Source organism: Salmo salar, chromosome ssa28 (genome assembly GCF_905237065.1).
Source record: "Salmo salar chromosome ssa28, Ssal_v3.1, whole genome shotgun sequence".
Lineage (NCBI taxonomy): Eukaryota > Metazoa > Chordata > Actinopteri > Salmoniformes > Salmonidae > Salmo > Salmo salar.
Genome location: NC_059469.1, coordinates 802,605 through 827,620, shown reverse-complemented (window position 1 = coordinate 827,620; position 25,016 = coordinate 802,605). Strand labels below are relative to the sequence as shown.

General features: G+C 42.5%; 1 protein-coding gene across 9 annotated transcripts; it reads left to right on the top strand.

Moving 5' to 3' along the window:
• Window positions 1-23,887, top strand: LOC106589272 (nuclear distribution protein nudE-like 1-B). 9 transcript variants are annotated; one of them, XM_014179012.2, is made up of 11 exons: window positions 513-943; window positions 10,034-10,134; window positions 12,767-12,920; window positions 14,098-14,246; window positions 16,461-16,597; window positions 16,841-17,002; window positions 21,356-21,432; window positions 21,573-21,727; window positions 22,149-22,183; window positions 22,634-22,678; window positions 23,429-23,887. In XM_014179012.2, exons 2-11 carry the CDS (start codon window positions 10,040-10,042, stop codon window positions 23,434-23,436), a joined length of 1,017 nt encoding a protein of 338 aa, XP_014034487.1. In that variant the 5' UTR covers window positions 513-943; window positions 10,034-10,039; the 3' UTR covers window positions 23,437-23,887. The 9 variants fall into 9 exon arrangements, with proteins under 9 accessions (XP_014034482.1, XP_014034481.1, XP_014034487.1 ...); XM_014179010.2 differs by having other exon boundaries at window positions 23,426-23,887; XM_014179013.2 differs by lacking the exon at window positions 22,634-22,678 and having other exon boundaries at window positions 515-943; window positions 23,426-23,887.
• The last annotated feature ends 1,129 nt before the right edge of the window (window positions 23,888-25,016 follow it).

The window sequence follows — 25,016 nt, the reverse complement described above, 5'->3', positions numbered from 1 at the left end:
GCTGCGCGTGTGTCCCAGCCTACACGTAGCATCAACAGTTTCTTCCCAACAGAGTAGCGATGGGAAGTTCTATGGAGGTAAAATATTGACTTCATTATACAAGCATGTAAAGTAGGAGTTGCACCTGTAGACTGAGTTTTGTAGTTATTTTGAGAATAAATGCAACACTTGGAAGCGTGATGTGTGATTAAATACAACACTCGCAAACATGTAAATTGATATGTGAATAAATTCAATAAGATTTGCGAGCACGCAACTACATTTCAGAATGAATACAACTCATTTAGTAAACTTTCGACTGGTGAATCTTCTTCTGTGAATCAAAACTACATTTGCCGATGTCGAATCTGTGCACTCAGAGTTTTGGCACACATTTTGCGACTAACCTGTGCCAAAAGTTTAGCAGTTAAACAAAAAATAATCTGCAAGCAAGCACTAAAAGAAAGACATGAGCTCTGGTGGACAGGACATTTTCTTCCGACCAATCAGGTGAGGTGTTGACATTCTTGAAATGTGCTTTCACGTTTTACTCGAGTTCGTTGAGGAGATGCGGTGTATGTTTTGGTTATACAAAGCTGTTTTATCATAATATTCAATAATCAATTATCAGGTGTAAACATGTATTTGTCTTCTCTATGCTCATGATCTATTTCCCTGCGCGCATATGACAGACAGAGGAGCGTGTATTAATCCTGCTGTAGGACTGACTCATTGCTGCCAGCACTTAACAGTTACAGTAGGTCAAACAAACCCCAAATATGAACGAGTCCCTCAGAAAAACGAATCATGACTCTCGAGTCAGGAAAAAAAGAGTCGTTCAAAAAGAACGAATCGTTAGCGAACTGCACATCACTACAGAGAACCACCGAGAGGACAACTATGGACTGAAAACCATCGAAAGGGGCAATACACCGACTGGAAATGTTCAAGTACGTCGCAATATGTATGTATGACATTGTGTTGGGATTTTACACAATGTAATCGTTGTCTTTATTATCGCAAAATGCAAGAAAATACAATTCCTTCGAATTGATGGGGGTAGCTATCAGTAAGTAGCTAGCTAGTTAACGTTAGCCAAGCGTCACCCCGTGTGGCTAGCGACTCGAGACCGGGCATGTTTGACAGCTGACAGTTTGGTTTTGACAGTTAATTTTGGCGTACTATCTTGTAACTAATGACAGCAAACTAAATGACAATGCTATACTTTATTTGTTATAGATGGATAGATTTGTGAAGTATTATTTTTCCACATGCCAAATGGGCTTGTCAAGTCAGTGTTTTTTTTCTGCCGGCAGATGTTCTTCATGTTAAGGATTCCTGTTAGAGATGATGATGATGTAAGAATGAGATCATGATGTAGCTAGCTAACTCGTTACCTTCAGTAAGATCCAGTATATTCACCATATAGCCTATTCTTTACTATTATTCTGCACCACATTTTGTGATATCATTTTTGCCAGAGAGGAGAATTTCTCCTTTTCCCACTAAATAATTCGGTGGTAATGGAAAACGTGTCAGGCACTGCATGCATCTTCCTGTCATGTGGGCTTAATATTATAATGAGTAGTGGCCTTCAAGTACAAGCTACATTACCTCATTCTCTCCTCTCCAACTCCCTTCTCTCAGTCCTAGGGTTGCAAAAGTTCGGAAACTTTACGGCAAATTCTGGAATTTTTCCATGGGAAGCTAAGCCCTGGAATTTGGGGAATTGTGCATAAATTCATCTAAAAAGTTAGCTTATAACAGTGAACTTTTTTTGTGGGATACACATAAGGCAATTCTAGGTCTTGTGGCATATTTTGGTTAAACTATCCCCAATTCCAATGGAATTGCTACCCTCTGCATGCACAGTGCATTCTTCCATCACATGTGCAGTGCACTCATCCATCATATGTACAGCTGATTCTCAAGATCTTGCACTCTAATGATGCTATTGAGCTCACGCTACTACACTGTCTGAGCCAAGGACTACATGCTTTCTGGTAAGTTTTGATGGTAATACTGGGTGGGGTGAATATATTTTATATGACATTTTTGTTAATTAGTAAATAGTAGCCTACAGCAAAATGTGTTTAAATCATTTCTAACTTGTTAACAATTTCTGCTAGTTAGTTTTTGCTACATGTGGGTTTTAGCTTGCTTGAGCCTGCTAACTGAGGAGTGTTAATTCACCAGTTTCCATACATGTTTCATTTTAAAACATTTATCTTACAAAGGAGTTGTTTAATCTAACTGCTTAACTATTTATCTGTACATGGAATTGTGTTTATGAATTTTATTAGTCTTCTTTTCTCATCTTTACAGGAAAGTGCCCGTGGTATTATCTGATGTGTGGAGACATTTCACTGCAGCTAATGTAGAAGGAAAAGCTGTGTACAATTGCAAATACTGTGCCAAATCATATGTGAAGAAAGCAACAAAGAGTCCCTCTACTTCTATTCAAGGTGAAAATGATGAATCAGACACTTTATCGATAGCAACAGCTCATGGTCCTCCTGAAATCAGAAGTTTTTTTTGACTCAATGGAGGAATGTAGTCAGAAATGCTGATGAATGTCTTGCTCGAGCTGTGTATGCAACTGGTTCACCTCTGATGCTCACAGGGAATGTGTATTGGAAGAGATTTCGGAATGTTCTTTGCCCAGCATACACCCCTCACACCATACATGCTTTATCTACTCATTTGCTGGATGCAGAGTTCAACAGAGTTCAAGTGAAGGTCAAGCAAATCATAGAGAAAGCAGACTGTATTGCAATCATCTCTGATGGTGATCGAATGTTCGTGGGCAATGAATAATTAACTACATCATCTCCACCCCTAAACCAGTATTCTACAAGAGCACAGACACAAGGGGCAACAGAAACACCGGTTTCTACATTGCAGATGAGCTAAAGGCAGTCATTAATGACCTTGGACCACAGAAGGTATTTGCACTGGCGAACAACAATGCTGAGAACATGAAGGCTGCTTAGTCTGAAGTGGAGGAGTCCTACCCTCACATCACACCCATTGGCTGTGCTGCTCATGCATTGAATCTGCTCCTCAAGGACATTATGGCACTGAAAACAAGAGAGCCAAGGAAATGGTTAGGTATGTGAAGGGTCATCCAGTTATAGCAGCAATCTACCTCACCAAGCAAAGTGAGAAGAATAAGAGCACCACATTGAAGCTGCCCAGCAATACCTGTTGGGGTGGGGTTGTCATCATGTTTCCTGGAGGGGTAGGAGTCTCTCCAAGAAATGGCCATATTACAGACTGCCGATATGGACAGCCCCATCAAGAAGATCCTCCTGGATGATGTATTTTGGGAGAGAGTGATAAGCAGCCTGAAACTCCTGAAACCTATAGCAGTAGCCATTGCACGGATTGAGGGAGACAATGCCATCCTGTCTGATGTTCAGACTCTGCTTGCAGATGTAAGAGAATAAATCCGTACTGCCCTGCCCACTTCACTGTTGCTCCAAGCAGAGGAAACTGCAGTTCTGAAATGCATCAAAAAGCGTGAAGACTTCTGCCTTAAGCCCATACACGCCGCAGTGTACATGTTGGACCCCAAGTATGCTGGCAAGAGCATCCTGTCTGGTGCAGAGATCAACAAGGCCTATGGTGTCATCACTACTGTGTCTCGCCACCTTGGCCTGGATGAGGGCAAGGTTCTTGGCAGTCTGGCGAAGTACACTTCCAAGCAAGGGCTTTGAGATGGAGATGCAATATGGCAGTTGTGCCAACATATCTCATCAGCCACCTGGTGGAAGGGACTTTGTTGGTTTGAGGCTCTTTCCCTTGTTGCCTCCATCATCCTCCAAATCCCACCAACATCAGCCACCTCAGAGAGCAACTGGTCCTTGTTTGGGAACACACACACCAAAGCACGCAACAGGCTGACCAATACAAGGATTGAAAAATTGGTGGCCATCCGGGCAAATTTAAGGCTTTTTGAGCCTGACAACGAGCCATCCTCAACAAGGTTGGAAAGTGAAAGTGAAGATGAGGCCTCAGTCTGATGTTTAAGAGGTAGACATTGAGGAGGTCCAGGGAGAAGACATGGAAGCCTGAGAGGAAGACAACCAAAGCTTTAGTTTCTAGACTATCATTTTACAGAAGTATGTTGAAAACGTTTTTGGGAGATGCGATGGATCATTCAATATTCCCTTTCTTTTGTTGTTCAGTGAAATCATCCCATGTGAAGAGTCAACTCAATTGAAGTTCAATTTGTAACTACTTTTTTCCTATTGGAAGGATTTAATCATTTGAAATTATGTCTACTTATGATAAGGTAAAATGTTTGTCTCCATATGATATGGTAAATATATCCAATGCAAAAAATATTACATTATTTAAATGGTATTAATATTAATTTGGATATATTTCTGTTAATTCCCACGGAAAGTTTCCACCTCTGAATATTCCCCAAAATGTGCAACCCTACTCGGTCCACATCCCTATTTTCTACAACTCTCTTACCACCCATCACCAACTCTCCAGACAGAAAAACACTTTCAAAGTAAGGAGTAAGGAGAGTACATGGCAATTCCACTGCAATATTCTGTTCATCCTTGTATGATTTCTGTACAGCAAATTGAGCTGTTTTACTGCCTCTCTCAAGGCGAAGTCTGGCTCAGTCCTTTTTGGCCATCAAAGTGTTTTGTCACTACATTCAATATAATGTAATTCCAGAGTAGAGGTCAGTCAGTCAGCAACATTTTGTTCCCAAGGTTTTATCAGAATGCCACTAACTGTACTGCACAACAGAAGCGTTGTCCATCTCTCCCTATTTACCTCTCGCTCTCTTTCCTTGAGTTGTCGGCTATCTGGCTATTGGTTGCCCACCTGTATAAATCCCATACCAGGGCAGGAGATGACAAGAGAAGTGTCAGTAGTACAGTGACTTTCTCAGTTTGTTGTAGGGATGGGTACGATTATTCGAATATCTGAATGGACGTTAGTATTCGAATACTTGCAAGAGTATTCATTTTTGTCAAAAGAAAATAATAATCATAGGCCTATTTTACAATGAGAAGGCTTTGTCTCCATTCAATAAAATGATCTATGTGACATTTCTACACACAAGGATATACCATGAAATTTGAAATCCTTAATTTAATAAAACAAACTTTTGAATGACTTTTTTTATTTTTTATAACGTGGTATTCATCTCTTACCCTACGAGGTCTAGAGCCTGCTGGTTTTCTGTTCTACCTGATAATTAATTGGACCCACCTGGTGTCCCAGGTTTAAAATCCATAATTAGAAAGGAACAATTAAAAAACGGAGTGGAATTGGCTTCGAGGTCCAGAGTTGAGTTTGAGGGACGTATAGCCTACACAGGTTTCACACGTGTACTGTAGATTTATTTTGTTGGCACTGCAGTAAGAGGCTCCATGTGTAGCAACGTGAAGTGGGAAATCTCTTATCAATGCAAATAGAATATGGAGTCACTGATGAATGTGACTCCTGGCTAGGCCTGTTGCGGTTACGAGTCATGAAGGCAGTCAAATTCCACGTGACTGTTTAGTCACGGTAATTAGTCTTCTCCAAGCTCTGATGCTGCTGATGGTCATTAGTAGCCTACCAAACTTGCTAACTGCCTGGTACTCAGCACTCTATTGTCCCTCTAATCACTCTAACATCAATGTAAATGTGATTCAAAATATAATCAAACACTTCATGAGAGCTCATGTTGAGCAACATTTCTATTGGCTATGCAATTGTGTGTGAGAACTTAGTGATGGCCTCTTAAAAAGAGGAGGATCCCATCAGCTTTCTATATGCTAAGGCCTACTATATTTATTTCTCAACTTTCCTATTATTAAGCACATTGCATATCTTTACAACAGGAGTGTAGCCTACCTGGCTAGCATGAAAATGAACCACGGAAAGGCATTTCACTATTTAGGTGCATAGATGACATGTATTTTTTTTCCCCCTGCCCCTGTTTCGAGACGGGTGGATGATAATGGTCCATTCTAAATCAAAACAAATTTCACACATATGATTTACTGTATGTAAAGACGAGATTAAATTAAGAATATTCTGATGGGTGACAATATTAGCCTATCACTTGTGAATTATATTCAGTGCATTTGGAAAGTATTCAGGACCCTTCCCCTTTTCCACATTTTCTAAAATTGATTCAATAAAAATGTTCCTCATCAATCTACACACAATACCCCATAATGACAAAGCGAAAACTGGTTTTCAGATTATATATAAGGTCCCACAGTTAACAGTGCATGTCAGAGCAAAAACCAAGCCATGAGGTTGAAGAAATTGTCCGTAGAGTTCCAAGACAGGATTGTGTCGAGGCACAGATCTGGGGAAGGCTACCAAAAAATGGCTGCAGCATTGAAGGTCCCCAAGAACACCGTGGCCTCCACCAAGACTCTTCCTAGAGCTGGCCACCTGGCCAAACTGAGCAATCAGGGGAGAAGGGCCTTGGTCAGGGAGGTGAGCAAGAACCTGATGGTCACTCTGACACTCTGAGCTCCAGAGTTTCTCTGTGGAGATGGGAGGACTTTCCAGAAGGACAACCAGCTCTGCAGCACTCCACAATCAGGCCTTTATGGTAGAGCGGCCAGACGAAAGCCACTCCTCTGTAAAAGGCACATGACAGCCCGCTTGGAGTTTGCCAAAAGGCAACTAAAGGACTCTCAGACCATGAGAAACAAGATTCTCTGGTCTGATGAAACCAAGATTGAACTCTTTGGCCTGAGTGTCAAGCATCACGTCTGGAGGAATCCTGGCACCATCATGCTGTGGGGATGTTTTCTGTGGCAGGGACTGGGAGATTAGTCAGGATTGAGGGAAAGATGAACAGAGCAAAGTACAGAGATCCTTGATGAAAACCTGCTCCAGAGCGCTCAGGACCTCAGACTGGGGCGAAGGTTCACCTTCCAACAGGACAATGACCCTAAGCACACGGCCAAGACAATGCAGGAGTAGCTTTGGGACAAGTCTCTGAATGTCCTTGAGTGGCCCAGCCAGAGCCCAGACTTGAACCCAATCGAACATCTCTGGAGAGACATGAAAATAGCTGTACAGCGGCGCTCCCCATCAAACCTGACAGAGCTTGAGAGGATCTGCAGAGAAGAATGGGAGAAACTCCCTAAATACAGATGTGCCAAGCTTGTAGTCATACCCAAGAAGACTGGAGGCTGTAATCGCTGCCAAAGGTGCTTCAAGAAAGTACTGAGATATGGTTCTGAATACTTATGTAAATAAGGTAATTCCGTTTTTTAAAAATCTTTAATACATTGCAAAAATGTCTAAAAAGAAAACAACGTTTTTTGCTTCGTCATTATGTGGTATTGTGTGTAGGTTGAGTAAAAAAAATTATTTAATCCATTTTAGAGTAAGGCTGTAATGTAATTAAAAATGTGTAAAAAGACAAGGTGTCTGTATACTTTCCGAATGCACTGTATTATCACTTGTGAATGATGCCCAGCGTTAGGCAAGAAATAATGCCTTTTTTTGGCAACTAAAGTGGCCAATTTAAAATGTAAGCATATTAATTTGCTTTACAAGGGGTGTAGAGCCTAACTGGCATACATAAGCAGTGTGTGAGTTTCAAGTTTGGGGAAGATCATTTTCACAATAAAATGCACCTTTTATAATAAAAGCATTACATGCATAATCGCGTTTGCGGTCACTTTTGATAATGGTGTTTTCCCGCTAATGGAACACTCGCGCTTAGCCTACTGCTGTGTGTGCATTGCTGTGCTTATAATGTGAAGGAATAGCCTAATAGTTTATCACATTTGAAGCTAAATGTTGCGTAAAATATTTGTTTTGATGCTAGTGGTTGTATTAATTTGGGATCTATCGCATCCCACAACTGTCCCAGACTATGTTTGGAATATTTATTTCTCGCACAGAATAGGTAAACTTTTGTACTATGGGGGATAGTAGATTGACATAGATTAGTGTGTTTGCTGTTCGCCTACTCTTCTTGTTGGCTGACGAAAAGTAAATATGGACAGTTCTTCCAATATCTGTAATATGCACCTCGGAATTGGATAAGGACGTACGCAGTTGCATCCCTTAAGTGTCTGTCTTCACTTGTAGCCTGTGAGAAAGACCTGATCACGTGATGGAGAGCCATGTGAGTGAGAGGCTCTTCGCAGCACTCAGGAAGAATGGAACAACGGCCACTGGCCGCAAAAGGCATTGATTTTTTTAGGTTGCATTACGGCCACACACAGGGGATGCCCCTGGGAAATTCCAGTCATTATCAAGTGCTTGTCAAATTGTGAATGAGAGACTGTTGAAGTGTTTACATACAGCCTGTGCAAAAAAACTAAGCAGAGCTCATGCCTTTCAAATCATGATTACTCGCATCATACAGCCTTACAATGTATTAACATCTAAACATATAGCCCAACGTTTGTAGGACAACTAAAGTTACATATCTCTAAATTAAGCATATAGGAGTACCTATTTCTTAACCGCTCAACACAGAATAGCTGCATGTGTGCACTCCCTCAAATCATTTGGAGAAGATATCCTTTCTTTTTTATTCAGCTTTGTTCAATTGTATTCTACATATTATAAAATAATGCCACAGAATTCTAACCAAATCTTGTCTGCTAAATGAACTAGTGTAGCCCACAGCCGTATGGCATAGCCAGATCAAGACCTTAAATAAGGACAACTCTGAGTATGCTATTCTGTTCTTCTGAAATAGACTACATTTTCTTCATATCATGTTTCTTTAGACCTGTCTAAAATAAACAATGGATTTATTGTGAAGGTGTAGGCTATATTACATGGATTTATTAGACTTGTAGATGTTCCAAAGGTCTGCATCAGTGGCTTGTAGGTTGTGTGGAAGCCAGGAGATGCTAAATGTGTTTGTTAATTAACGATAAGTTACCGTGAGACCGAAGGTTATTTGCTTGATTAATCACCGGCTGACGAAGTTTAATGACCGCCACAGCCCTACTCCTGGCCACACTTTTTTTACCTCCAGGGAAATTAGAATGTCACGTTTTATACTGCTACCTATTTCCCATTTTTTACATTTGAATCTAGAGAGTTATCTGGAACTTAATACTGCAACAGCAGTTGACACAGCAGATCTCTGTGTATAGGCTAACACATCGCTTTTTAAATTCTGTTTTCTCATTCCAGGAAACTCAAATATGCGTAGTTACATCCCTTTTTTCTGTGCAAGGGGAAATGAATACAGTTATTTTAATAATCAACCCTGTTTGAGGCTAGGGACTCAGACAGGCCCTTTGATTAGTTCCCAGAAAAATCATTGATCTACAGATTTCTGCGTCCTGATGGGACGTGATGCCACAGCCCAGGAGTTGATGTCTGTCTTATTAGGCGATAGATCTAAGCTAGATCGGCTAAAGCTTGCAGTCCTGGGAGTCCAACACTAACTGGCCTGGGAAGTTCAAGAGCTAGGCAACCTGCGGATGAGCCAGCTGCTGTGGCTTTGGCATACAGTGCATAATAAATGATTACTAGATAAGAGTTGAAATTGCTGAGTTGAAAATCATTCCAGTGTGTTTTGTAACTATACAGAAGAGAGGGCTCGAGAGAGGACGAGCGGGGGCACACATCCATTACGCATAAACACAGACTATGGCACTCGGCTACAACTGTACAAAAATAGCTTGAGAGGATGTTGGGAAGGTATCGATTGGAGAGGACAGAGCAGGGTACTTCAGGTCATTCTGTCAATGTTTCTAATGAAGAATGTCCTGTGTCACTGATGGATGCTCTGTGTACTCTACTGTGGTCCTATTCCTTTTTGGAAACATGTCTAATGTACCATATTTGCTCTGGTGGTTGTTTGTCTATATGAAGATGATGTATTGCCACTCAGCTTTTGCAACCCAACAGTGCTACTGATAAATATAATTGTTTGTTTGTACAGTGCTTCTACACCTGCATTGCTTGCTGTTTGGGGTTTTAGGCTGGGTTTCTGAACAGCACTTTGAGATATCAGCTGATGTAAGAAGGGCTATATAAATACATTTGATTTGATTTGTGTAATATAAATTGTTTCTGTTGATTTTTCCAGATCTAAATGTATATCATGAACACAGATATGATTCCAAAATTCACCTCAAAAGATGAGGAGATTGACTTCTGGAAGACTCTTTCCCTCAAGTACAAGAAAAAGTAAGATATGCACAAATCATGCCTTTTATGTTACATTAATGCTATATCTAAGATCATCAGCCTTCTTTTACTTGAACTCACCAGAAACTCAGAAGTATGACAGTATGTTGGAATCCTGTGGTTTCACTACCTGTACTTTAAAATCCTGAGTACTTCTGAAAGGAAATTCCCCAGCCAGACTTGTTACTTTGACCTCATAGCCTAGCTCTCCTCACTCTTTCGTTTTTAAGAGCATTAATGAATGACCGATACAGTTTAACCTGTGAAAGTCCTTTATGTAAGACTATGTTAGGAATGTCCTTCAATACTCATTTATACTTCCAAAGGGACAGATCTGGTTTCACATTAGAAAGTCTCTTAAGTGAGGGGCGCAGCGATCTAAGGCACTGCATCGCAGTGCTTGAGGCGGCACTACAGACCCTGGTTCTATCCCAGGCTGTGTCACAACCGGCCGTGAATGGGAGTCCCATAGGGCGGAACACAATTGGCCCAGCGTCGTCCTGGTTAGGGGAGGGTTTGCCCGGGGGGGCTTTACTTGGTTCATTGCGCTCTAGCAACTCCTGCGGGTTGGGAACCTGCAGGCTGATTTCGGTCATCAGTTGAACAGTGTTTTCTCCGACACTTTGGTGCAGCTGGCTTCCGGGTTAAGCAGGCAGGTATTAAGAAGCGCGGTTTGGTGGGTCATGTTTCGGAGGACGTATTACTCGACCTTCGCCTCTCCCGAGCCTGTTGGGGAGTTGCAGCGATGAGACAAGATCGCTATTGGATATGACGTAATTGTGGAGAAAAAGGGGGTAAAATACCAAAAAGATATATCTTAAGTCTACACTGAATGGGATTATGTAATAGCGGTCTTAGATGTATGTTTTCTTTTCCCATCTGTGCGAGACTGGTAGTGGGCGACAGACGTGACTCGGTGGTCTATTTCTCTCAATGAACATCCTCATCACACAGCACAGGCGCACTGCTGTTTTGATACAAAAGACTGCTGATAAGATCGCAGTGGACAACAGACACACCCAGCGCTAGGGGAAACTACACCCAGTTATATGAGGCTCTATGGACATTTACACCCAATGGGAATCAAAGCCACTCCCCTTTGTATCGCTCAATAAATGTGTGTTTAAGATTGTCATGAATTTAGTAGTGAAGCAGCTCTTTAGTATCAACAATAGATGCTCTTGCTTGAGGATTCCCCTAAACACTGTTGCAAAAATTGTTTGCCAATAAAGAGGATGCTCGGTTCCCTGACAGGTCAGGGATATCCGAAAGGGACATTCACCTCTTGGGCAAAACAAGCAGTTCAAAGACCGCCGAGGGTGCTGATGCTGCGTTTAGAACTAACCACAGATGGAGGAAGTGGTGACCTGCTGGGGTTTTAAAGTTAAAGATCCCACTTGGCTTTCCCCTTCAAAACACCACTTACCCCCAAGGTAGCAACACAGGACAGACAGCCCATAGCAGGAAAGTGGGTGCTGTTTCCAGGCCCCCCTTCCACCCGGTCCCACCGGTCACATGCCTGTAGTGTGCAATGCCGATGGCCCCCGGACACAGCCATTTTTAGAGCAGCTGTGTGTCCATGGCTTTAGCGGGCGGCAGACACTTACTTACATAACCCCATTCAACCCAACCCCCACCCTGAAACGCTACCCTGTCCTGGCCACATGCCCACAGTAAACAACCCAACCTTTTGGTTATTTATATAATATCTACTTTTGCTCTGGGTAGCAGACAGACAGTCTGTTGCCGTTTTGGAGAGGCCAGGGTGGACAAGTGACGCGATGTGTTGTTAGGAAAGTCAGAGGGTTCTTTGATTGGCTGGATCACGATCAAGTGTGGCCTTTGTGAAGCGGCCAGGATCTGCGCTTTCAATTTCCACTGTTTAAATGGCCTGAAGACAGTTGTGTATGTTTAAGTACCTACTGTATGTCATGTAGGATTTTCATGTTATTAGATAAACAAAGAAGATTGGTCATTTATGGGTTGCTAGTTCCTGTTACTGTCTACAAACCAGGATACGCTTTGACTTTAAGAAGTCTTGTAGATCATAGATACCATTCATCATAGAAGGCTGTAACATGATTTTGTGATTTCTATTTTTTAAGATATGCTCCGGAACTTTGGTGAATACTGAGTATGTTTTAAACCTCCCGCTATGAGCAGAATTACTGTCTTACCGCAATTAGCCTAGCCACAAAATCCCTAGTTTGAAAGCGACTGTTTCTCTGGAAGCTGTGCTGCGCCATTTTCCCCCATTTTCCCCCATGTGGTCCAGCCTCCTAGCAATTTGAGTTCAACCAATGAGCTTCAGCCCCTCACCATATGAGTGACAGCTAGCAAAAGTCACATCATGCACCCACAGCAGAGCAAGAGAGCGAGAAGGCAATGATGTGGTGCACATAGCTGCACATGTGTGACGTTGTACTCAATTTTCAGGGGACCACTTTTGGATTGTGAGCTCTACTTTCAGAACTACTGGTTAAAAAGTATACAAAAGTACAGGAGAGTTTCTTTAAGTCTTATATACTTAACCTGGGTACTTTCATAGTAAAAAACAAATAAATACTAATGGACTGTTAAATAACAATGTTGTTGTACTAACCATGTCCTCCGGTGGTGTCTGCCCTGTCAGTTGCCAGGAGGCCCAGGAGGAGCTGCTGGAGTTTCAGGAGGGCAGCAGAGAGCTGGAGGCAGAGCTGGAGACCCAGCTGGGCCAGGCCGAGCACCACACGAGTGTCCTGCACTCTGAAAACAGCAGGCTCAAGAACGAGGTGGACTCACTCAAGGTACACAAGAGGGACACAATACACTAGATCGGCTCAAGTAAAAAAAGACATATTGTTATTGGAATGTGAGTTTACTGCATGAATTGACAAGAAAATATTTTAGAGGCGCCTTTAGCGTTCATGCTCCTCTTTTGACAACCTAAGAAACACGCCATACCCTTGACATAATAAATTATTGATGACTATTTGAAGCTGCCTTATATCATCATGGCTTGTCCTTTATTGCGGTCTCCAGAGAGGAGGCACGTTAGCATGTGTCTGTCAGTATTCCAAACTATAGAAGTTATTAATGACGTATCAGGCATGTTCAACAGTAAAGGAGACAGGGTTCTTAGACAGAAATCGTATCAGTCAGGCAGACAAGGAACTCTCTTTCCCAATCTTGCTCTGATCACTACTATGGGGAATCGGCACCTGTGCTTTACTGCCCCTCGACATCCTGTTATATCCAGCTGTGGATCATTTGCATGAAACTCATGATTCTCATACACAATGCATCAGCAGCACATTCATTCTCATGCCGTAATTAGCGCTGGGATGAGTGTGGCTCTGTGTCCATGTTCACATCACGACTCAAGCCATGCGAGTCACCCCACTGGTGATGGTGAGATTGTCTTTTGTTCTGCTTTTTTTTCAACTGTCTGGTGGTTATTCCAGGCAATAAACAATTATTGCTTTCATGCCTTTGTTTATGGGAAATACCACAGCAATGACTGGTTTTCTCATTCTGATGCCAGAGACTGTGTCTGTCACCTTGAGTAACTCCTTGTTATGAGATATGTGCTACTTGACGTAGGCTAGAATGTATGTGCTGATGTAGTAAGTATGAATATGTAGTTCATGTAAAACGGCATTTCAGGACGAAGCAGGATTTGTCTGGCCCAGGTTAGTGGTTAATTGATTCAGACATGACATATCCAGAAGATATAGGTCAGAAAGACTGGCAGACCCAGTGACATTTATTGAGCTGAGCTCCAGAGAGCTGGAGGAGAAGATAGGGGGTCATCATCCCATACCCTGAGAACGCTGGAGTAAACGGAGCATTACCACGGTGGTTCCCTCCACTGTTTGGGTGTGCGTGTGACTGCGAGGTGTTAGGAAAATAAAGCTTTAACGTCCTTCGCCTATTTAATATGGTCTTCCCCCTCTCTTCTCTTGACCCCCCCACCCCCTCCAGGAAAAACTGGAGCAGCAGTATGCCCAGAGCTACAAACAGATCAACATGCTGGAGGATGACCTGGGACAGACCCGGGGCATCAAGGAGCAGCTCCACAAATATGTGCGGGAGCTAGAGCAGTCCAACGACGACCTAGAAAGAGCCAAGAGGTCAGCAAAGAGACCAGACCACTACACAGTATCTAACAGACAGATACTGGATACAGCATTATAAGAGGAGCTGTAGAAGTCGTCATAACCTGATATTTACTGTATACTTCAGGATGTTCGTTTGGACGAAAAAGGCAATAGTAGAGACAATATCTACCAGTAGTACTAATCTAACAGTAGAAGCAAAAGTATTCATCCTCTTTCAGAACACAAACTCATACATTAACCCCATGCAGAGAGGTGCTGATGAATGCTGGAGGCTGAGATGCTTGTTGAATGTTTCCTAATAAATTCCCCACTGTGCTCTTCATTGGGAGTAATCGGATGACTGATGGAAAATCCCCATTCCAATTAAAACATGCCACTGGCCCAAATGGGTCTGATTGCTGTAAATTCCTCGGCCAGTTTATCAGGCACACCACCCCGTTCACGAACATGGATCGCTCCTACAGACACTGAGTCTGTAAAGCAGGCAGACGGGCATCAAGGCATTCAGTTACTGTGCGATTGAACGTTAGAATGAGCAAACGAGTGACCTAATCGACTGAGCGTGCTATGATCGTCAGTGCCATTTGCGCCGGATCCAGTATCTCAGAAACGGCCACCCTCCTGGGCATTTCACGCACTACATTGTCTACGGTTTACCGAGAAACAACCAGTCGGCGGCAGTCCTGTGGATAAAAGGAGCATGCTAATGAGAGTAGTGTTGTCACGATACCAACATTTTACTAACGACACCAGGCCAAGTATTACAATGCAAAGTAATTTCGTAATACCACGGGGAAAATTCAGTGGCCTCGTGTTCTGTTTGCCTCGTCCTCCCGACAATTGTTCCCGTTTTCTAAACGTTTAGTGCATGTGCTACACAAAAAAACCTGTCACTGATATTCACACTTCTACTCAATACAACACATATAGCATTTTACTTCACACTGTATAATAAAATACTGCATGGAATGGCGGAGATGATCATATTTGCAAAGGCCTACCTGTGATTTGGCTAGAGGAATGGGAGGAATGAATATTCATCGAATCAAAGTTTATTTGTCACGTGCACCGAATACAACAGGTGTAGACCTTACAGTGAAATACTTACTTACAGGCTCTAACCAATAGTGCAAAAAAGGTATTAGGTGAACAATAGGTAAGTAAAGAAATAAAAACAACAGTAAAAAGATAGTGAAACATAACAGTAGCGAGGCTATAAAAGTAGCGAGGCTACATACAGACACCGGTTAGTCAAGCTGGTTGAGGTAGTATGTACATGTAGATATGGTTAAAGTGACTATGCATATGTGATGAACAGAGAGTAGCAGTAGCGTAAAAGAGGGGTTGGCGGGTGGTGGGTGACGGGACACAATGCAGATAGCACGGGTAGCCAATGTGCGGGAGCACTGGTTGGTCGGGCCAATTGAGGCAGATGTACATGAATGTATAGTTAAAGTGACTATGCATATAGTACCGCATTATGGGGTATTGTGTGTAGATTGATGAGGAAATAAAATGTCAATTTTTTTTATTTTAGAATAAGGTTGTAACGTAAAAAAATGTGGAAAAAGTCTAGGGGTCTGAATACTTTCCGAATGCACTGTATATGCTCCCAACAATTTAACGGGTAAACCTAACAACTTTTAGACAATCAGTGCAACTAATGAACATAGTAAGGGTCATACTAATTAGAGTTAATAAGGGTTTAAAAAGTATAACTGTTTTTAAAAAAACAATAGTTTACAGCATGTTGAATATATGGGACTATTATTATCATCATATTTCGAAATGATTCATTGTATGATACATGATATTAACGTCATGAATCGTTGTTTCATTTCATTTTTGTTTCATTGTTTTCATTTCATGTAATCTTTTGGTTCAAACAATGCTTAATAAGCATCATTGACATGTGGAATATGATATGTGCAAGCTGGTAAGCTGTGGAAAGAATATGTCCATTCAGTAGACATGTTAATTGAAATGTTAATTTAGCACTGACCTCTGTTAACCAAGACCAAAGATCATGCATAATTTAGTCAGAGGCTCGATTTATGTTTGCGCAGTTTGTCCACGAGAGATTAATTTAGCACTAAATAGCAGTAATGCATCACGGTGAAACACGGGTATCAGTGTATGTTTCAGCATGTGCCTTTTGTGTACAGAAGCCAAGAGTCCACTGAACAGTGTTTTCCTTTGAATTAAATTATTTATTTATTTCTGCAGGGCTACAATTGTGTCCCTAGAGGACTTTGAGCAGCGTCTGAACCAGGCTATCGAGAGGAACGCCTTCCTGGAGAGCGAGCTGGATGAGAAGGAGTCCGTCCTGGTCTCAGTGCAGAGATTGAAAGACGAGGCCAGAGGTGCTGATTGATCCGTTTTCACTCAAACCCCTGCCTGTCTTCACTCATTAGAAAATTAGCTGTTCCCTTTTCTCTTTCATCTTCTCAGTGATATGTGTGAAATGAATAGAACCCATGTACTCACAGCATTAGCATTGCTTACAGCCACAAATTATTGTTGGGAGAGACTATCGCACCATTAACCTCAATCTGAATGTCTGGTCTGACTTCGCCTTAAATAGTCTGTCTGTCTGTTTGTCTCAGACCTGCGTCAGGAGCTCGCCGTCCGAGAGCGAAGTACGGACGTAACCAGGATGTCGGTGCCCACCTCGCCCATCCAGGATGACAATGACAAGATGGATTACTCAGTCCAGGCCTCACTGTCTCTCCCCGCAACGCCGCTCGCAAAGAGCGCCAACCCCACAGGTACCCTTTTGCTCTGACCTCAACACTGTCTCCTTTTTTATGTGAAGTATACTGTATGTCAATGACTGTTCTATTGGCGAACGTACAGTCACTGGATAACAAAATGGACGAGCTCCGTTTGAGACTAAATGGGACCTGAAGAACTGTAATATCCTATGTTTCTCGGAGCCGTGGCTGAACAAGGACATGGATAAGATACAGTATGGGGAAACCCCTTCTAATTAGAGGATTCGGCTATTTCAGTACAGCCGTTGCTGACGGGTGTATAAAATTGAGCACACAGCAATGCAATCTCCATAGACAAACATTAGCAGTAGAATGCCTTACTGAAGAGCTCAGTGATTTTCGACGTGGCACCGTCAAGGGCTCCCACCTTTCCAACAAGTCAGTTCGTCGTCCCCACAGTGACCGTACGTACATATCCCAACCAGAAGCCATGATTTATAGGCAACATCTGCAATGAGCTAAAGGCTAAAGCTGCCGCATTCAAGGACAAGGACACTTCTAAGAAATCCTGCTATGTCCTTTGAAGAACCATCAAACAGGCAAAGCGTCAGTACAGGACTAAGATCGAATCATACCACACCGGCTCTGATGCTCGTCAGATGTGGCAGGGCTTGCGAACTATCACGGATTACAAAGGGAAACCCTACTGCCCAGTGACGCAAGCTAAATGCCTTCTATGCTTGCTTCGAAGCAAGCAACACTGAACCATGCATGAAAGCACCAGCTTTTTCGGACGACTGTATGATCACGCTCTCCCTAGCCGATGTGAGTAAGTCCTTTAAACGCGTTAACATTCAGACGGATTACCAACATACGTACTCAGAGCATGCGCTGACTAGCTGGCAAGTATCTTCACTGACATTTTCAACCTGACCCTGTCTGAATTACCTACATGTTTCAAGCAGACCACCATAGTCCCTGTGCCAAAGAACTCCAAGGTAGCCTGTCTAAATGACTATCGCCCCGTAGGAGTCGCATCCGAAGCCAGGAAATGCTTTGAAAGGCTGGTCATGCCCCCATCAACACCATAATCCCAGACACCCTGGACCCACTCCAGTTCACATACCGCCCCAACAGATCCACAGATAACGCAATCTCTATTGCACTCTACACTGCCCTTTCCCACCTGGACAAGAGGAACACCTATGTGAGAATGCTGATCATTGACTATAGCTCAGCGTTCAACACCATAATACCCTCCAAGCTCATCACTAAGCTAATTACCTGAACACCTGCCAATACAACTGGATCCTGGACTTCCTGATGGGCCGCCCCCAGGTGGTGAGGGTAGGCAATAACACATCTGCCACGCTGACCCTCAACGCGGGGGGGCCCCTCAGGGGTGCGTGCTTAGTCCCCTCCTGTACTCTCTTTTCACCCACGAATGTGTGTGGCATAACTCCAACACCATCCTTAAGTTTTCCGACGACACAACGGTGGGAGGCCTGATCACCGAAGACAGTGGGGCAGCCTATAGGGAGGAGATCAGAGATGCCAGGACAACAACCTCTTCCTCAACGTCAGCAACACAAAGGAGCTGATCGTGGACTACTGATCGCTGGAGGAATGGGAGGAAGGAATGTGCATGAATAATGGTCTGCATGCCATTGTGGCAGTAAGGGGAAAACACTGCATGAAACCTTCTTTACTCTTCAGTTAACACCAGCGCACACACTCTCCTTCCCTTACACACACACTCCGTCTCCCTCTCTCTCATAAACACACACACACCACTCTCCCTCTTCCTCTTCTGGGATGCTGGCCTTCTAGGCAGAGTTCCTCTGTCCAGTGTCTGTGTTCTTTTGCCCATCTTTACTTTTTAATGGCCAGTCTGAGATATGGCTTTTTCTTTGCAACTCTGCCTAGAAGGCCAGCATCCCGGAGTCGCCTCTTCACTGTTGACGTTGAGACTGGTGTTTTGCGGGTACTATTTAATGAAGCTGCCAGTTGAGGACTTGTGAGGTGTCTGTTTCTCAAACCAGACACTCTAATGTACCTCTTGCTCAGTTGTGCACCGGGGCCTCCCCCTCCTGTTTCTATTCTGGTTAGAGCCAGTTTGCGCTGTTCTGTGAAGGGAGTAATACATAGTGTTGTACGAGATCTTCAGTTTCTTGGTTATTTCTCGCATGGAATAGCCTTCATTTCTCAGAACAAGAATAGACTGAGTTTCAGAAGAAAGTTCTTTGTTTCTGGCCATTTTGAGCCTGTAATCGAACCCACAAATGCTGATGTTCCAGATACTCAACCAGTCTAAAGAAGGCCAGTTTTGTTGCTTCTTTAATCAGGACAACAGTTTTCAGCTGTGCTAACATAATTGCAAAAGGGTTTTCTAATGCTCAATTAGCCTTTTTAAAATGATCAACTTGGATTAGCTAACACAACGTGCCATTGGAATACAGGAGTGATGGTTGCTGATAATGGGCCTATGTACGCCTATGTAGATATTCCATTAAGTCTGCCGTTTCCAGCAACAATTGTCATTTACAACATTAACAATGTCTACATTGTATTTCTGATCAATTGGATGTTATTTTAATGGACAAAGAATGTGCTTTTCTTTGAAAAACAAGGACATTTCTAAGTGAACCCAAACTTTTGAACAGTAGTGTACAGTACCAGTCAAAAGTTTGGACACACCTACTCATTCAAGGGTTTTTCATGATTTTTACAATGTTCTATATTGTAGAATAATAGTGAAGACATCAAAACTATGAAATAACACATGGAAGTAACCAAAAAAGTGTTAAAACAAATCAAATATATTTTAGATTCTTCAAAGTAGCCACCCTTTGCCTTGATGACAGCTTTGCACACTCTTGGCATTCTCTCAACCAGCTTCACCTGGAAGTTTTGAAGGAGTTCCCACTTATGCTAAGCACTTATTTGCTGCTTTACCTTCGCTCTGCGGGCCAACTTATCCCAAACCATCTCAATTGGGTTGAGGTCAGGTGGTTGTGGAGTCCAGGTCATCTGATGCAGCACTCCATCACTCTCCTTGGTCAAATATCCCTTACACAGCCTGGAGGTGTGTTGGGTCATTGTCCTGTTGAAAACAAATGATAGTCCCACCAAGCGCAAACCAGATGGGATGGCGTATCATTGCAGAATGCTGTGGTAGCCATGTTGATTAAGTGTGCCTTGAATTCTAAATAAATCATTGACAGTGTCACCACAAAGCACCATCACACCACCTCCATGCTTCACGGTGGGAACCACACATGCAGAGATCTTCCTTTCACCTACTCTGCTTCTCACAAAGACACGGCGGTTGGAAACAAAAATCTTACATTTGGACTCATCAGACCAAAGGACAGATTTCCACAGGTCTAATGTCCATTGCTTGTGTTTCTTGGCCCAAGCAATTATCTTCTTCTTATTGGTGTCCTTTTAGTAGTTGCTTCTTTTCGGCAATTCAACCATGAAGGCTTGATTCACGCAGTCTCCTCTGAACAGTTGATGTTGAGATGTGTCTGTTACTTGAACTCTGAAGCATTTATTTGGCTGGTAACACTAATGAACTTCTCTGCAGCAGAGGTAACTTTGGGTCTTCCTTTCTTGTGGCAGTCCTCATGAGAGCGCTTGATGGTTTTTGGTGACTGCACTTGAAAAAATGTTCCGCATTGACTGACCTTCATGTCCTAAAGTAATGATGGACTGTCGTTTCTCTTTGCTTATTTGAGCTGTTCTTGCCATAATATGGACTTGGTCTTTTACCAAACAGGGCTATCTTCTGTATACTACCTGTACCTTGTCACAACACAACTGTTTGGCTCAAACGCATTAAGAAGGAAAGAAATACCACAAATTAACATTTAAGGCACACCTGTTAATTGAAATGAATTCCAGGTGACTACCTCATGAAGCTGGTTGAGAAAATGTGTATGCAAAGCTGTCATCAAGACAAAGGGTGGCTACTTTGAAGAATCTCAAATATAAAATATATTTTGATTTGTTTCACACTTTTTTGGGGTTACTACATGATTCCATATGTGTTATTTCATAGTTTTGATGTCTTCACTATTATTCTACAATGTCGAAAATATTAAAATAAAGAAAAACCCATGAATGAGTAGGTGTGTCCAAACTTTTGACTGGTACCATACATATCTACCTCAATTAACTTGTACCCCTGCACAACGACTTGGTACTGGTACCCATATAGCCAAGTTATTGTTAGTGTATTTATTATTACGTGTTCTACTTTTCTATTATTTTGCTATTTTCTTTCTCTGCATTGTTGGGGAAGGTCCGTAAGTAAGCATTTCACTGTTAGTCTACACCTGTTGTTTACAAAGCATGTGACTAATAAAATGTGATTTTGATTTGTATATTGTATTCATTTTTCAGAGTTGTCCAATGTCCTTGGTAACTCTGCTAGAATGTCAGCCCTCAACATCGTCAGTGACTTGCTACGGAAAGTGGGGGTGAGACATACATTTTTCTATTTGCACACATTCACTATTCACTGTATACTCTGGTACACTAAGACTGTGTCTTATACAATATATTGACCTCTTGCTAATAGTGGAAGGCTATCTTTTTGCGTTCTCTACGTCCATCTCAGGCTCTGGAGTCTAAGCTGACAGCCTGCAGGAACTTTGCCAAGGACCAGAAAGCCAGGAACTCTTATGCCATCACGGAGAACGGGAACGTGATCAACGGCAACACAGCCAAGTTCTCCCATACACTCCACACGACGTCGTCATACTACGACAAAACGTAAGTCGAAGCCAGATTCAACTACACCCTCTCTGACTCACACACACACACACACACACACACACACACACACACACACACACACACACACACACACACACACACACACACATTACTCATTTGTGAGGTACAGGAGATTGAACATATGGTTTTCCGAGAAAGCCACTTTGTAAAGGACAACAACATTTCTTAGATGTCAAATCTTTGTTTTGGTTATAAGCCTTAGTCATTTTCTCGATGTATTGTTTTCCGTGTTAAGACCCCTCTGGTTTTACAGTTAGATTTCTTAATGTTGATGTTGATCCATTTGACAGTAGAAATGTGTATATGAAATGTTTGTTTAGTGTTGGAAGTGTGTTGACGTTGGAGGAGTTATGGAGGTTGACAAGGTCTCTCAGACCCATGTGTTTTTCCCCAGCAGGAGAGAGAGGGTCATATTCCCTGCATTAATTCTGGGTAATGATCTTCCTCCTCTCATGATGAGTGTGGGTCACCGGCATGCTGTTTGATTAACAAGCCTCCCTACTTTTCTCTTGTAGCGCTGGGGTAGACTCACTCACTGTGGGGCTAGATAACTGCTCTGGGTGGCGGTACATTTCTCTGCTTCTTAACACTGCTGATATACAGTAGATATATCTCTTTCACATTTAATATATCTGTATGTCTGCTGGTGTGTTGGTAGCTTTCATGGTAGTGTCTTCTTTGGATCAATAATCATTTTGGGGGGGATATTGATTCTCAGTTTTGTGGTGTGCATGTACTGTAGTGCAATGGAAAGTTGGTTGTGGTACACTTTTGAATTTTGTGCTCAATTATTGTTAATTAACTACAAACTACTGCATGTGAAGAATACATTTTTGCAGCTGATTCTAAAGTAAAAAGTAACCTTTTCCTGTTCTTATGTAGCCGGTGCTGTCCTTCTGTTTTTCCTTATTGAGGTTGTCTTTCAAGGTATGAATACTATGTCCCCTGTAGAGGTGGTGTGACTGTGTGTAGAGGTTGTAGTGCCATGGTGTTGTTTCTACTGTGTGAGGAACTATGGATATGAGCTTGACTGAGTATGTTGACCAGGACATGCTCACAAGGACACGGTTTGGGTTTCACAGCAGGGAGGAGTAGAGAAGCTATAAATATAGCTCTTTACTGAAGAGCACACTGTCACCACTGTGCCATACTATTCAGAGTACTAGCTAGCTAAATAGATAAGAAGGAATAGGATTCCAGACACGGGATTTTGAAGTAGAGTACATTAATACACAACACACCTTTTAGAATTAACTATTTTTTTTTAAGCAATTTTTTTAAGGAGTGGGGCAGTCCCACTCCTTTCGCCCACTCCTCATCATTTTTTTTAGCTCTATTGTAGAGAGATTACAGTGGAAAGATGGGGGAGCCAAAGGGCAGTGGGCCGGATTCGAACCCATGCTGACTCTGGAATTAACTTTTTTTATATAGTCAAAACTAGGTTGAACAAACTCCACTAGGTATTAAAAGAGAGGGAGCATGTGTATGGTTTTACATTTGACTGGCAATACCTAGGTATTAGGCTAGTCAGATGTTATGTTTGCTATGCTAATGTACCTGTTTTACCGTCCCATAATATGAATCCAGCAAGGTTCATTTTGTAAGTAGCAATACGTGAGATGTTGCCTAACCGTCAGGAGACCAGACTAACCCATGTTGTGTTTGTCTTTACAGCAGGGTGGTGAATGGCCTGGACCCTGGCACACTGACAGCCATCACAGCACCCCCCTCTCCCTCCCCCCCTGACCTACTGCCTCTCATTGTGTGATGGTGACAGACAGTACCCCTGCCAAGCCCCCCCCCACCCCCCCAACACCTTCCTCTGCCCTTCTGCCAATGGACAAGACTATGTCTTAAAACAGAAAGCATTGTGTTGACTTTCAAATGAGGACATAAAAATGGCCAGCACAATTAAACACTTTTCACATACTGTAATACTGGCCCCTCTTTGCAGTCACTACATATTAACAGGCTGTCTTTGTGTCATTCTGACCCTTTAGTGCTTGTGGGACTATTATAGAGGAAACGGTGAGGGATTCAAATATACATTGAGTGTACAAAACATTAAGAACACTTCCTAATATTCAGTTTTACCCCCTCCCTTTGTCCCCAGAACAGCCACAATTCGTCGGGGCATGGACTCTACAAGGTGTTGAAAGCGTTCCACAGGGATTCTGGCCAATGTTGACTCCAATGCTTCCCACAGTTGTCAAGTTGGCTGGATGTCCTTTGGGTGGTGGACCATTCTTGATACACACGGGAAACTGTTGAGCGTGAAAAACCCAGCAGGGTAGCAGTTCTTGACACAAACCGGTGTGCCTGGCACCTACTACCATACCCCATTCAAAGGCACTTAAATCTTTTGTCTTCCCATTCACCCTCTGAATGGCACACAGAGACAACCAATGTGTCACTTGTCTCAAGGCTTAAAAAAAAACAACATATTTAGCCCTTTTCCTCTCCTTCATCTACACTGATTTGAAGTGGATTTAACAAGTGACATCAATAAGGGATCATCGCTTTCACCTGAATTCACCTGGTCAGTCTATGTCATGGAAGGAGCGGGTGTTCACAATGTTTTGTACACTGTATATTTTATTTAACTGTTACAATTTGTCAGTGCGTGGCAAGAGATACTGTATTAGGTGAGAGACTATAGATTAGCCAGAGTCAGAAGAAATAAGATGCACATGTCTGTATTACTGTATCTAGCAGCTTTGCCTCAGGCTGTGGAGAGACCCTATCTCCTGCAACTTTCCATCTGTTATTTTCCATTTATGAATGGAAAACTACGGTTAATGACTTGGCAGCTGGCACAGGGGTGTAGATGTGTTTAATAGCCTGGAATGATCCTTCACCACATGGACCTGCTCCTAACAAGCTGACATATTGCCCATCAATAATTGATGGTGGTTTAAATATCCTATGTCAACCTCATCTGCCTTTCTGACCTTGAGTTTAATTCCAGTAACCATTTGAAGAATCTAATATTTTACAGTTTTGTATTATTTGTGTGTCTGTTAAATTTGAATGGAAACCGTAAACATGTGTTGGCTTAAACATGTTCAAAAGGGATGATGAAGGAAATCCTCCTTGTCTCGTTGTGGTGAGTATGCTGGGCTTCCTGCTCTGTTTAACCATATGACAACGTGCACAGTATTGGTCATATTGATCACATATTTAAAGATGTCCACTTGAGTGGTGTGCTGTCATGGTGTTTTAGACCACTTTTGCCAGTTTTCAGTTTGGGGATTTTAACTAAGTT

Bases quoted from the DNA above. Each gene is read 5' to 3' on its own strand.
- LOC106589272 (XM_014179007.2), top strand. From the start codon at position 10,040: ATGTATATCATGAACACAGATATGATTCCAAAATTCACCTCAAAAGAT. The intron at 17,003-21,355 runs GTACCCTTTTGC...TTCATTTTTCAG, and splicing joins AAAGAGCGCCAACCCCACAG to AGTTGTCCAATGTCCTTGGT. The intron at 21,728-23,425 runs GTAAGTCGAAGC...TTGTCTTTACAG, and splicing joins TCGTCATACTACGACAAAAC to CAGGGTGGTGAATGGCCTGG.